Source organism: Cherax quadricarinatus, chromosome 10 (assembly GCF_038502225.1).
Source record: "Cherax quadricarinatus isolate ZL_2023a chromosome 10, ASM3850222v1, whole genome shotgun sequence".
NCBI lineage: Eukaryota > Metazoa > Arthropoda > Malacostraca > Decapoda > Parastacidae > Cherax > Cherax quadricarinatus.
In genome coordinates, this window is record NC_091301.1 from 18,599,878 (window position 1) to 18,613,595 (window position 13,718).

The 13,718-nt window shown below is 37.8% G+C and overlaps 1 protein-coding gene across 1 annotated transcript in view; it reads right to left on the reverse strand.

Annotated features, from left to right (window-relative positions):
- LOC128687979 (endoglucanase A-like) overlaps window positions 1-1,629 on the reverse strand; it is a 14,592-nt gene extending 12,963 nt beyond the window's left edge. The window contains exons 1-3 of the mRNA XM_053775625.2: window positions 1,507-1,629; window positions 512-654; window positions 1-99 (exon numbers count right to left, since the gene is read on the reverse strand). The exon at window positions 1-99 is cut by the window's left edge and continues 67 nt beyond it. Coding sequence (XP_053631600.2) covers window positions 1-99; window positions 512-654; window positions 1,507-1,570 — 306 coding nt within the window. The 5' untranslated portion in view covers window positions 1,571-1,629. The remainder of the gene's footprint in view (window positions 100-511; window positions 655-1,506) is intronic.
- Window positions 1,630-13,718: the final 12,089 nt, after the last annotated feature.

The window sequence follows — 13,718 nt, forward strand, 5'->3', positions numbered from 1 at the left end:
CTGAAAGTGAACGCTCACGTAGCTGCCCGTCTCAAAGAACTTCTGATTAGTGATTCTGAAGTGAGTGTCGTCTATCTTTTCCACGCCGCCATCCCAATACTATGAAATAATTAAGAAATACATTTCTGTTAACAGTCTCTTTAATTTCATATATATATTTATATAACTTTTGTTTTTCTTTAAGAGCCACCCTGCTTCTGGGGGATGTGGATTGTTTGTTGAAAGAAGAAAGAATTTTTGTATGAAAGATTTTATTTAAAAATGTCAGCATTCTCCTTGTCAAGGAGATAACTTAAAGACATGCAAGGTCAAGCATGTTTAGGTACAAATCTTTTGATTTCAAGTCTCTATATCATAAATAAACTAAGACTGAGTAGTTTTTCAAGTTACTTTGCGCTATTTTGACGCTGATGTAAATAAATGTTAAAACATTTCTGAATATGATTAAACTGTAAAATATGGATAATAATAATAGTTCACACGGTTACAACGAACAATGTAGTTTACTCACAGCCAAGTTATCGACGGGGCTGTCGAAGGTGATGACAACGTCGAGACCATTGATAGGGATGAGAGTCTCTGAAGTGAAGTTACCATCATAGCTGTTCTGTGTCTCTGTGATGATGGTGAGAGCATCACACTGAGCCGCCACTCCTGCAAAATAAATAACTCTATCACTGTATCTAAATTACAGGTATACATGGTTGTCAATTACAGCATATATATATATATATATATATATATATATATATATATATATATATATATATATATATATATATATATATATATATATATATATATATATATATATATATATATATATATATATATATATATATATATATATATATACATATATATATATATATATATATATATATATATATATATATATATATATATATATATATATATATATATATATATATAAATATAAATATTTATATATATATATATTCTGTAATTGACAACCATGTATACCATGTATACCTGTAAGATAATTTTAAAAATTGACTTTAATAGTATGACTTTGTAATGAAGAATATTTAACTCGGCAAATTTAAGAAAATCTGAATTGATACCTCAGTTACTATATTTGTTCTTACTATATTGCAAAGAGCTTAAATTTATAAGTTCCCGGAACGTGCAAAAGCCTAGGCTCTTGCGATTTGTATGAAAAAAGTCCTAAAAAACTTGTTTTGTTTCAGTCAAATATTTTTTTTATTGTAAAATAAGCCACATCCCTGTACCAATATTATTACTTAGAAACTCTCGTCCCGAGGGCAATGTCAAACGTCTTAACAAATCACAAAATCAAACTAGGCCTAGGTGCGAGCATATGAGTGCTCTACCAGGATCCTACGTGAGGGTGACACCATGGATCGAATACAGAGGCCCTTCAGCTCAAAAGAGAATGTGACTAGAGACAGCCAGGATAGTTACTTTATCTTCATGCCCAGCTACAAGATTTAGTAGTGGACCTTTTCAATAACCCGACAATACCTGTCTGTAGAAGGGCCAAGCTGGCCACTCCAAGCAGGATAGTCTGAACGAGGACTCTGATCATCTCTGCGATTTGAGACAAACTGGTGCAGAAGGCAACTGTTTCAACACTTATATAGCCACCGTTTCCCTCGTTATCAATGAAACTCTCATCGAAGACTTAAAGACTGTTGTTTGACTCTCTTGTCCTTCCCCAGACACTATTGTCTCTCTCATTTTCGGTTTGAAGCGCTAAATTACCATCACGGGTTTAGTGTTCTTCACGAATAAATTAATAATAATAATAATAATAATAATAATAATAATAATAATAATAACAATAATAATAATAATAATAATAATAATAATTGCAAAAACAATAACTATATGCTTCAGTCGCCAGCGAAACAGCCCCCAAAATCATTTGTAGCTCTGTCTTAATCTCATTTACATCTGATATTAAGCTCATCTGTAATCTGGCAGTGGGTGATAAAGTTACCATCAACTGATTACAACAACATTAATCTTGTCATATTCACAAAGGTTACTTTCACCGTTTATGTCCTCGGATGACGTTTGTACATTCTTGAACTGACTTTCGGGGCAAAATATCTACTGAATAGTGTTAAACTGAAAATCCACCCCACACTCACCAGTGATCGCCAGTCGTCGCCACTCTCTGGTTGAAAGTACATAAGTGCACACACTCAGAACATCTCTATTGGATACGTTTTGGTCCTGGGACCTTGGAGTGATAATGAACCGAAATGTATCTAGTAAAGATTTCCTAATTGTATGTATTTGTGTCCTTTCATGAATGTTATCGGAATTGTCATATCTTCTACTTTTACTACTCTTTGTTTAAAAGGACCAGGTGCAATTCCAGCATTTCCTTAACGGAATATCAAGGACAACGGATAGGCTTTCCAAGCTAATTTTGATACCTGGTGGGTAAATAGAGTTAAATGTGATACCATAATGGATCCCTGGCAATGTTGGTATCAATTATTCCATAATTTTACAAGTTAGTCTGAGTAGATGTAATAAATATATGTCAAATAGATCATGGAGCATTCCAAATTTTTGGGACGATGAACAGCATCATACTAATAACCAAACAAGAAGATTCAGGCAACTTGGAACCCCTATCTCTGTCAGTTACATGGCAAAAACAGCAGAAATTATAATATTAAATCGGCTGAAATGGAAACTTGGCCGTCCTTAACCCTTCCCCCCCCCCCCACCGTCTTTCCCGGCAAATGCAGCAGTATAATAGTCTTCCTTGTCTTATCAAAGCTTTTGTGTTTTTCAGTGCAACCTCCATCCAGTACTGCTGACACGCAGTACCTGTATCAAATAATCCCTTCAAAATAAACAGATCAGACTCACCTTCCAGGAACACAACTCCGGCTACAAAACCCTCTAAAGCGAACGCCTATTGTTGTATCGGGAAGAGGTAACTAACCCCAGAAAAACATTGAACCTTGTAAATTTATCCTATAAAGACCTCAGACTGAAGATATCAGAAGAAAGTCTAAGATATCAGTAGATCGCAACTTACATATAAAATTCTTTATACGTATATATACGCAAGAGGCAAGAGATCCATCCAGCAAACTCGACATACAAAACATCGAGTTTAAATGAACTGGATCTTGTACATTATTCGATTTCTGGATAGACAAAAAAATATTCAGGAGCAGGTCAATTACATCAGATTTCGTAACTTTCTCAGACTCAAGGCAATGAGTCCAGTTAAGAAACATGAAGGCTGTATTGCATTCATGAAATTCACTTTTTCACTGATTACAGTGCACAGTCATGTCGCCCGGATTCACTTTGCTGCCACAAATAAAAAGATCAAAGAGGTAGTGTAAAAACCATATTTGGAATATACTAGTGAAGTAGCTAAGATTGTCTGGGGCTAGAGGTTCTACACTATGCCTTCACCAACAGAGTGGAAGACATTACCTCGCGTACAGGTAAAATTCTACTCCAACGCCAAACAGACGCCTTGACGATGACAGTAATTTATTCAGCTACCTCACAGTGATCGACCCGGCTCAGTAATTGTTTCTCTTTTACCATAATGTCGTTTTATCAGCTTGTCTGTTTTACAGCCTTATTCACAGAGTAATAACTTTTTATATTTATTTTTCGTTGAAAGTGATTTGTAAATATTATTTTAAAGCAAGGGACATACGCCCGCTTTACATAGGGATTAAAGTAAACTCTCAGCATATATTCCATGAGAAACGTATAGCGCGATGTCAATATATCGTTCGTTTCTTCTGCTACTACGCTGCCAAATGTATCGAGTCCGGCTTTTGATATCTGCTTATTTGCAGTTCAGTATACGTTTTTTATGGGTTTAACCCAACCTAACTTAATCTTGCCTAACCTAAATCTAGTTAGCCTAATACACAATACAGAAAATACAGTAGCTTTAAGGAAAAATTATAAGTATTAAGAAATTGACACTGAGCACCACGTTAAAATGTTGACACTGTAAAATGAAAATGGGTTGAGTAGTGAGTGTGCGGTGGTTCACGTTGGCCGTGGAGTGTTCCATGATGATGTGACTCACCGAGCGTTATGTATCTCTTAATCTATTTGCACCGAGAGTTTGCTTTAATTCCATCTTACAGATTAATTGAATGCATGTTACATAGCTAAGAGAGTATAACTAAACTGAAACATCTCCATTTTGGTGTCTGTTTATCTCCCTCCTGGTTAATGTTTAAGCTCCCTTCTGGTATGTTCATATCCCTGTCGGTATTTTAACAGGATTTTTTTTTAAGTGACAACACTTCCATTAATTATGTGACCAGCTGACTGATTTTTTATTAAAAATATATAATTAGCAGGTGTGATAAGGCACAAAGACAATATTGTAGTTTCAGAGTTGTAATATATCAAGAGGATAAGAGCTGCTGTATACATTCTTATGTTAGTTAGGAATTGAAAGGTACATATCGTACAAGTGATAACAGGTGCCTACATGTGGCGCAGGGTGAGAATGGTAAGGCAGATTATTGTACAGCTTTGATACAGTAAGACTAGAGATACATCACTTGCAGGTGACGATAGGTACATGTAGCACCAGTGAGTTCAGGTTCACCGATTTATGAGTAGTACAGTATATAAAAAGTAAATTAGGGACAAGTGAAGATTAGTACATATATTGCGGGTGTGAGGACATCTGCAGCAGTTCACAAAAACATTCTCAAGTTGTTATTTTCTCTACTTCACTCCAGCAATAATTATCAGTTATTTTCTCAGTGTGAGAGCAAGCACTGCGTCAGCGCCATTAACAGCCTGATGTGTTCCGCATCTCTCCCACGGGTCGCCCTTAGCGGACGAAACAATAACGAATCAGCTTTCCCATCAGACGACTCAAAAAAAAAAAAACACTGCTTCTTGCCATCCCTGTCAACTTTCGTTTCTTGAAGGACTGCCTACAGTTCTTAGTTTGTCTTTTATCAAGGGCACCCAACAGAAATTGGTTCCTACCTCTATATCTAACTTTCCCAAGGGCGCTGCCTACCAAGGACATCTGTTATCTATCCGTTATCTGCCCCACTCATGACGCACATAGAGGATAATTCTGCTGCATGTTTTCCTCACCACCTCTACCAAATACGTCAGCAACTTGTAATCACTTTAGATATCTACAGAATCTGACGAAATGTTATTATTTCAGCAAAGAATGTTCTAGACCATATATACGATACTTTATTTTTTGTTATACTAAATTTTCCTAAATTTTTCAATTGTATTTTTAATCGGGTTTAAAATGAAAAAATTATAAAGATAATTTTATCATACTCCCCGCAACTGTAATTATTTTTTTTTTTGTAAATCACACACGCACACAAAAGAGTCGTTCATAACAATATATATCATGTCTTTCTTGAAGTATGCAACACCTCCCAGGCTCTCACACCTGATCAGTCTGTGAACGAAAGTGAAGTCACCGGAAAAAAAGTGCAGAGTTTTCAGCAAGACTAATAATAGACTTGAGGGTATAAGCTATGATGAGAGAGTAAAGGTGCTGAACCAACACTTCCTGCCTGAAGTGTAGGATACTCCAGGCAGCGAGGGAGTCTCCTTGAAAATGAGACCGTTAAAATCAGCACGTTTTTCACCTACGTGAGCACCGGATGACCTCTCCCTTACAGATGCTGCTTAAACTTTGTACCGGTCAATACCTCACCACACTACGAAAATAATGGAGAGTATAGTTATTTTCCTTATCCTACCTATTTCATGAGTATATCCAGGCTCAATTACATATGTTAAAACTACTTTCAACAGATCACATATCAATTTCTATTTGCACAAATTTATATATATATATATATATATATATATTTATATATATATATATATATATATATATATATATATATATATATATATATATATATATATATATATACAAGGAATTCGCGAGAGCAGGCGAAATATACAAACACTGATCTCTGGCTGAAGGAGACTCGAACCTACGAACCTTGGAACAAGTTACGCAGTGCTTTACCAAAATCACCACACTGGTCCAGTGTGGCGAGTTCGGTATAGCACTGCGTATCTTGTGCCAAGGTTCGTAGGTTCGAGTCTCCTTCAGTCAGAGATCAGTGTTTGTATATATATATATACATACCAATTAGTTTTCTTGGTTTAAGATTTATTACCACAATAGGAATATTAACATCGCAATTAGTTAAGTTACAAATGTCAAGAATATGAAAACTTTCGAAACTGGAATTAAATAATTATATGTGTATACACAGTTATATACTCCTGTCGGTGTATGTATTATTATTGAATTTATGGAGATGCACTAAACCTAAAGGGGCCATATATCAACTATGGAATGGCAAACAACCAGGTCTGATCCCAGGAAAAAAACTGTGGCTCAGATTTCTTGGATCAAGGGTTACAGCGTCAAGACCACTTAGTATATATACCTATTTTTTTATTAATTTTTATTATTAATTATTATTATTATTATTATTATTATTATTATTATTATTATTATTATTATTATTATTATTATTATTATTATTATTATTATTATTAGTGTTATCATTTTCTTATTATAGTTACAGAATATAAGAAATTTGTAATCACAGGTTCGATTCTTGTTTTGTAGTTAATCTTATGATAGTATTTCAACTTGTTTTTTAATTTTCTTCAGATTCCTTTACTGAGACTCATTTCCACAGAATTTAAAATCCATATTATCTTGTTCCCATAATTCCTGTTACGCTGGCGCATGGAGACTGGAACCAATCTCCAGTCAATAACTGGCTTTCATTTCCCTGTTCCTCCTTTGCAGATAAACCAGTTTACTTATTTTACTTTTAACTAATTACTGTCTGGCGTTTACGTTTTGAACATCTCTCCCCACCATCATATTTTTTATCATAATTATCACTGGTGTGGTTTCTGACGCCGCTCTTGGGTGACAAAGGTTTCAATTTGCCAATTTTATTTAATAAATATAATATTTATTTTTTATTCGATAACTAAAGAATGCTTATTCTGTTGGCTTTAAAATATTATTGTCGTTAATTTTTTTTTCTTCCCAAGTATCGCCTTTTATGAACACTTGATCCAAATCACCCACCATCTTTCACTGTGGAATATTAAATTTACCTGGATGAACCTCGTAAGATAATTTGTAACAAAGATAATTATTCCTTATCAAGTGTTTTAGAGATATGTAGGAATTTTGAAACATTCTAGGTCGCCAGAAAATGTCACCCTTCGAATACCTACTACTCTCATACTTCCACAAGTTATTCTGGACCTATATTAACTTCAAATGAAGTAAACATCACCAGTAATTCTGGTAAAACTATTAATATAAATTATATGGACTGTATGTTAAACTGAGTTAATGAATACATATACACATTTATATATCAGAAGGAGAATGTGTATATAATAATAACACTCACCAATTTGTCTGGAGATTACTTGGTGTGTCATCCACAACCCCGTGCCTAAAATATGAAGAAACTACTGGCCAGAATTTCAACATATAAAGACATTACTTATCTGGGGGATGGTATAAGTCTTATCCCTTTTTCCATCTACTTTCGGAGTCCTGCTCATTCGTTGGTTTCTCAAATTCTGTAGAACTGTAACTCCGACAATTTCTGCTTCTATTTGTGAGGTTTCAACCACATATAACATCCAGGGCTACGAGATATTCTTCCCATTTCACTAACTTTTGTTTTTCACGAATTTACATGCAAAAATACACTATATTTTCGGATAATATACAATATTTTCCACATTCATTACACATTTCCTGACTAAGATGAACACCGTAAATACTACTTTCCAGGACTTTGGGGTGTTTTCCTTGACGCTCTCAGTTTATGGCTGAAAAATTACTAGGGAATTTTTTTATGCCATGGGATTCCTGCCTATACATTCTACCCTCGCCTAAAAAAATATTCATAATTCGGAGAACTGCACCCTCTAAAAGAAGTACTTTGGTGCTAGATCTTGATAGAAGGAAATGTAACTACTCTTCCCTTCCTGGATCACTGCTGATTATCCCCCATTCCTCGGATGTTTTATGATACCTAAGGGTTCAGCGTTTCCCCAGGAATATAATGATAATAACGACTAACTACAATAGAGGTTAAGATGTTCAGAGTTGATAAAGTTAAGTGATAATTAAGTAATGTATTTTTTTACATTTGGAACCTTTTGTCAAGAATTTCAAACAACATTTTCATTCTCACTACATCTTATTGTATGCTGAGATGAATCTTTTGCCTGCAGTGTGAGTCCTGATTACTTAATTAACCCTTTCAACATTTAGGAATATTTTCATTTCCCATTTCCACATCTTTCAGTGCAGGAAGCAAATCGTTACCCCCGTCCAACCTGCCACAATTTACTCATCTTACAGAGCTGTTATTTCCATTAACGATAATTTGTTTATAATAGTTTTTAGTTTAGTGTCTCCAGACATATTTCTATGTCATTCATAATATATCAATATATAAATTTACGAAATATACACAAGACTCCCGGACCTTTCCACAACGCATTCATTCTTCTACTTGAAAAACTGTATTACCTCGAGAGATGGAGTTGCTCTTGCACTCGTAAAAAGCAATTTATCAGGCCGGATTACTGATGAAAAATGGGTTACAAGCTCACTTGAAAAATGTGCGCGTGTGAGAGTAGGCTGTGTGCGTGTGTATGGTATATATATTTGTTTATAGACAGCTTATTTTTATGGTAAAGCGAGGAAAGGGGATTAATTAAGAGTGGATAGAGACCATTGGTAAAGAAAACATTACACGCTAGGTTCAATGTGTTGTATAAAATTCCGACACAGAATAACTTGACCTCTTTCCTCCGAATATTTTATGGACACCTGGAATATATGTACTGCTCGTTGTGCAATATATCCCCGGGTGCTCGTCTGGTGATATATATACCCAGCTTCTTGCGTTGCAGCTGATTGTGTTGGCGTCTTAGGAGCTGTCTCCCTGATCCTTACTCCACCTGCGCTATTTTTGTTTGTTTAGTAAGCATTGAAGCTACTATAGGTTCTCTTTCTGTGTTAGCTGTTGTATTTTTCCTGTATTATTCTTGCGTATTTGCTGTATTATTCCTCATTGAAATTTCCTTGTGTATTCCAGTATTTATCTTGTTCTTTGATATATATTTTCTTTTGTTATATGCTCTAACATAGTTGATTTATTTTCTTAAATTCTTCCTCATGCGGTATTTGCCTTTTTATTCTTTTTTTGGACTTAACATTCTGAAATAGTATGCAAGAAAACTGAGGATAAAAAGGAATGGAAAGGAAAAGTATACATTTAAGGGGAAGTGTTAAAGTAACATGGGTCTGGGAATAGAAGGGAATCAGGTTTGATCCAGTGAACAGTATAAAAACTCTTCAATTCTAGGCACTTCCTTTGAAGGGAGGATTGGGAAGACTATCCCATTATTATACTCCCATTTCTTTCCCTGTCCCCACAATTTTTTAAAAAATTCTGGAATACGAAAGTTACATGATCTCTCATTAATAGGGGAATAAGAACATTTTGCAACATTTAAAAATAAATTTGACCTTTGTCCTCCGGCAATATCCATGTAACTGTTTTACCTCTGTTTCACTACTGTTTCATTAAGCATCCCTTCAACATTGATACTGGTAATGCATTGGTGTGTAAAGTCGTGCCGTGCGAACTGTCTCGTTAGCTGTAGTAAGTGACCCAGGAGATCCACCTCAAAGTTAGTTCCGGACTAGTGAGTAGACCTCACTATGCAACAGAGCACCTATCCTCCAACATAAACAGCATGTGTCTACCCGGAGGTCGTTCCGGGGGTGACCGCCTCTGCGGCTCTTAGGATACCGAAACTCTAAAAGTCTACGATAAGTTCTGTGCTGACAGATGTAAGTCATTCGTTTGTTATTTTGTTATTGTCGGTTAATTCTTCGTAAATTTAGATGAATTTCGGTAAGCGTCACCTAACATCTCCATGTTCATCGTCTCTCTCCTGGTCCTGGATCTCTTCTCTTCTATTGTTGTTAGGTTAAGTTCCTCAAGTCTCTAATAACAAAAAAAGGCACAATACCGTGACTGGAACGATACACAAATAACCCGCACATAGAAGAGAGGAGCTTACCCTTCCCGCTCTCCTTTTAGTTAGTGTGACTTTGTAAATGGTCCAAGTCGGACCGAAACGTCGTCCTAAGCCCCTCTCTTCTATGACCGGGTTATTTGTTAAGTCTCTAATCGCAGTCCATCCCTAACAGCTCCTGTACGAAAGCCGCTTCGAATATATATATATATATATATATATATATATATATATATATATATATATATATATATATATATATATATATAGAATCTCTATCCTCTTCGGTTATCTGGCTAATGAATTTTAAAGCTGCAAATAGTGTTACATAAGTTGTGTGTGTGTGTGTGTACTCACCTATTTGTGGTTGCAGGGGTCGAGTCTTAGCTCCTGGCCCCGCCTCTTCACTGGTTGCTACTGGGTCCTCTCTCTCCCCGCTCCATGAGCTTTATCAAACCTCGTCTTAAAACTATGTATGGTTCCTGCCTCCACTACGTCACTTTCTAGGTTATTCCACTGCCTGACAACTCTATGACTGAAGAAATACTTCCTAACATCCCTTTGACTCATCTGAGTCTTCAACTTCCAATTGTGACCTCTTGTTTCTGTGTCCCCTCCCTGGAACATCCTGTCTTTGTCTACTTTGTCTATTCCGCGCAGTATTTTATATGTCGTTATCATGTCTCCCCTGACCCTCCTGTCCTACAGTGTCGTCAGGCCGATTTCCCTTAACCTTTCTTCATAAGACATTCCCCTTAGCTCTGGAACTAACCTTGTCGCAAACCTTTGCACTTTCTCTAATTTCTTGAAGTGCTTGATCAAGTGCGGGTTCCAAAGAGGTGCTGCATACTCCAGTATGGGCCTGACGTACACGGTGTACAGTGTCTTGAACGATTCCTTACTAAGGTAATGGAACGCTTTTCTCAGGTTTGCCAGGCGCCCATATGCTGCAGCAGTTATCTGGTTGATGTGTGCTTCGGAGATATGCTCGGTGTTATACTCACCCCAAGATCGTTCTCCTTGAGCGAGGTTTGCAGTCTTTGGCCACCTAGTCTATACTCCGTCTGCTGTCTTCTTTGTCCTTCCCCGATCTTCATGACTTTGCACTTGGCGGGGTTAAATTCGAGAAGCCAGTTGCTGGACCAGGTGTCCAGCCTGTCCAGGTCTCTTTGAAGTCCTGCCTGATCCTCATCTGATTTAATTCTCCTCATTAACTTCACAACATCTGCGAACAGAGAGACTTCTGAGTCTAACCCTTCCATCATGTCGTTAACATATACCAAAAATAGCACTGGTCCTAGGACCGACCCCTGTGAGACCCCGCTCGTCATAGGTGTCCACTGTGATACCTCATCACGTACCATGACTCGTTGTTGCCTCCCTGTCAGGTATTCTCTGATCCATTGCAGTGCCCTTCCTGTTATATGCGCCTGATCATCTGGCTTCTGCGCTAATCTCTTGTGAGGAACTGTGTCAAAGGCCTTCTTGCAATCCAAGAAAATGCAATCAACCCACCCTTCTCTATCGTGTCTTACTTCTGTTACTTTATCACGAAACTCCAGAAGGTTTGTGACACAGGATTTGCCTTCCATGAATCCGTGCTGGTTGGCATTTATACTCCTGTTCCGTTCCAGGTGCTCCACCACTCTCCTCCTGATAACCTTCTCCATAAATTTGCATACTATACTCGTCAGTGACACAGGTCTATAGTTTAGTGCCTCTTTTCTGTCTCCTTTTTTAAAAATGGGAACTACATTTGCCGTCTTCCATCCCTCAGGTAGTTGCCCAGTTTCCAGAGATGTGTTGAAGATTGTGGTAAGTGGCACACAGCATATCCGCTCCCTCTCTAATGGCCCACGGGGAGATGTTGCCCGATCCCATTGCCTTTGAGGTATCGATGTCCCTTAGCAGTTTCTTCACCTCCTCCCCATCTGTATGTATGTCATCCAACACTTGTTGGTATATTCCTTGCTGGTGTCCCCATCTGGTCTGTCCCCCGAGAGGCCTTAATGTCTCCAATGTAAGTACTTCCTTAAATCTCATACTGAGCTCCTCACATACTTCTTGATTGTCTCTTGTGAGTTTCCCACCTTCTTTCTTCAGCATTATCACCTAGTCTTTGACTGTTGTCTTCCTCCTAATGTGGCTATACAGCAGTTTCGGTTCAGACTTGACTTTCGATGCTTTGTCGTTTTCGTACTGTCAGTGGCCTCCCTCCTTATCTGTGCATACTCGTTTCTGGCTCTTCTACTAATCTCCTTATTTTCCTGGGTCCTTTGCCTCCTGTACTTTTTCCATTCTCTGGTGCGCTTAATTTTTGCCTCCCTACACCTTCGGGTAAACCAAGGACTCGCTTTGGTCTTCCTATTATTTCTGTTTCCCTTGGGAACAAAACCTGTGTGTGTGTGTGTGTGTGTGTGTGTGTGTGTGTGTGTGTGTGTGTGTGTGCGTGTGTGTGTGTGTGTGTGTGTGTGTGTGTGTGTGTGTGTGTGTGTGTGTGTGTGTGTGTGTGTGTGTGTGTGTGTGTGTGTGTGTGTGTGTGTGTGTATGTGTAAGCGAGTGTCGGTGCTTGTGGGTACAAGTAGGTATTTTTGTATTTTCATGTCTAGGTGGATTCCGTTGTAACGTTAATGTTCGGGTGTTACGCAGTTTGGGTTTCATGTTGACATGTTCTGTAACCCACTTTTCTCAGGGGTATGGGGGAGAGTAGTAGGGAGGAGAGAGGAGTAGAGGAGGGTAGGAAGAGGGGAACTACTGTGAAAAGGATCAATGACATGGGACAATGAGAGACCGGAAAGGGGTTCAGGATCAGAGGTACAGGGGAGAAGGGGACGGATGCAATTAAGCAGTGGGGCAGCAGTAGGAAGGAGCAGTAGTGGAGGGGAGATGGAGAAAATGTGAGAAGGGAAAGTCCAGTGGAAGGGAGATGGGGAAAATGTGAGGAAAAGACCATTGGAGGGGAGATGTAGAAAATGTGAAAAGGGGACTACCATTGGAGGGAAGATGGGAAATTGTGGAGAGACGACCATGGGAGGGACTGGAGCGATTAGGATGGAGGGGGAAGGGAAGGAATTGACAAGGAAAGAAAAAAGTTAAAAGAACACCTGAAGAACGAGGTGGATGTGAGAGCTGGGAAAACCGTTGGTGTCAGCTCTGCTCATTAGCGACGGCCGAGCAGCTCAAGGCTGTCCATAACACTGCTCATACATCAAGTAGGAAAATGGAATGACACCTCACCTTCAGCTTGAGAATGAGCACATGCCCTGAAGAAGGGTAAGAGGAATGAGTTTATTCGTGATCAAATATTCCACAGTGCAATATTCTAAGCTGAAACTTTGCACGAGCTCATTATGATTCTCACCCTTCGGTTGCATCTCGTGTCCTGACAGCCAAGAGTTGCTGCCCTTCCTTCCTTCCAGAATTAATGCAACACATAATTTGTGAAATATGTTGCCTAAGTTCCACTTTGTTCCCCTGTAATTCTAATGCCATTTATTATAAAATACTCTGCAGAATCAGTTGTATATTTAATGAAGACTATCATAACGATGATTAAGTAAAACAATGAAGATACTGATTCTTTTACGTATTTATAAAAAAAACTAATA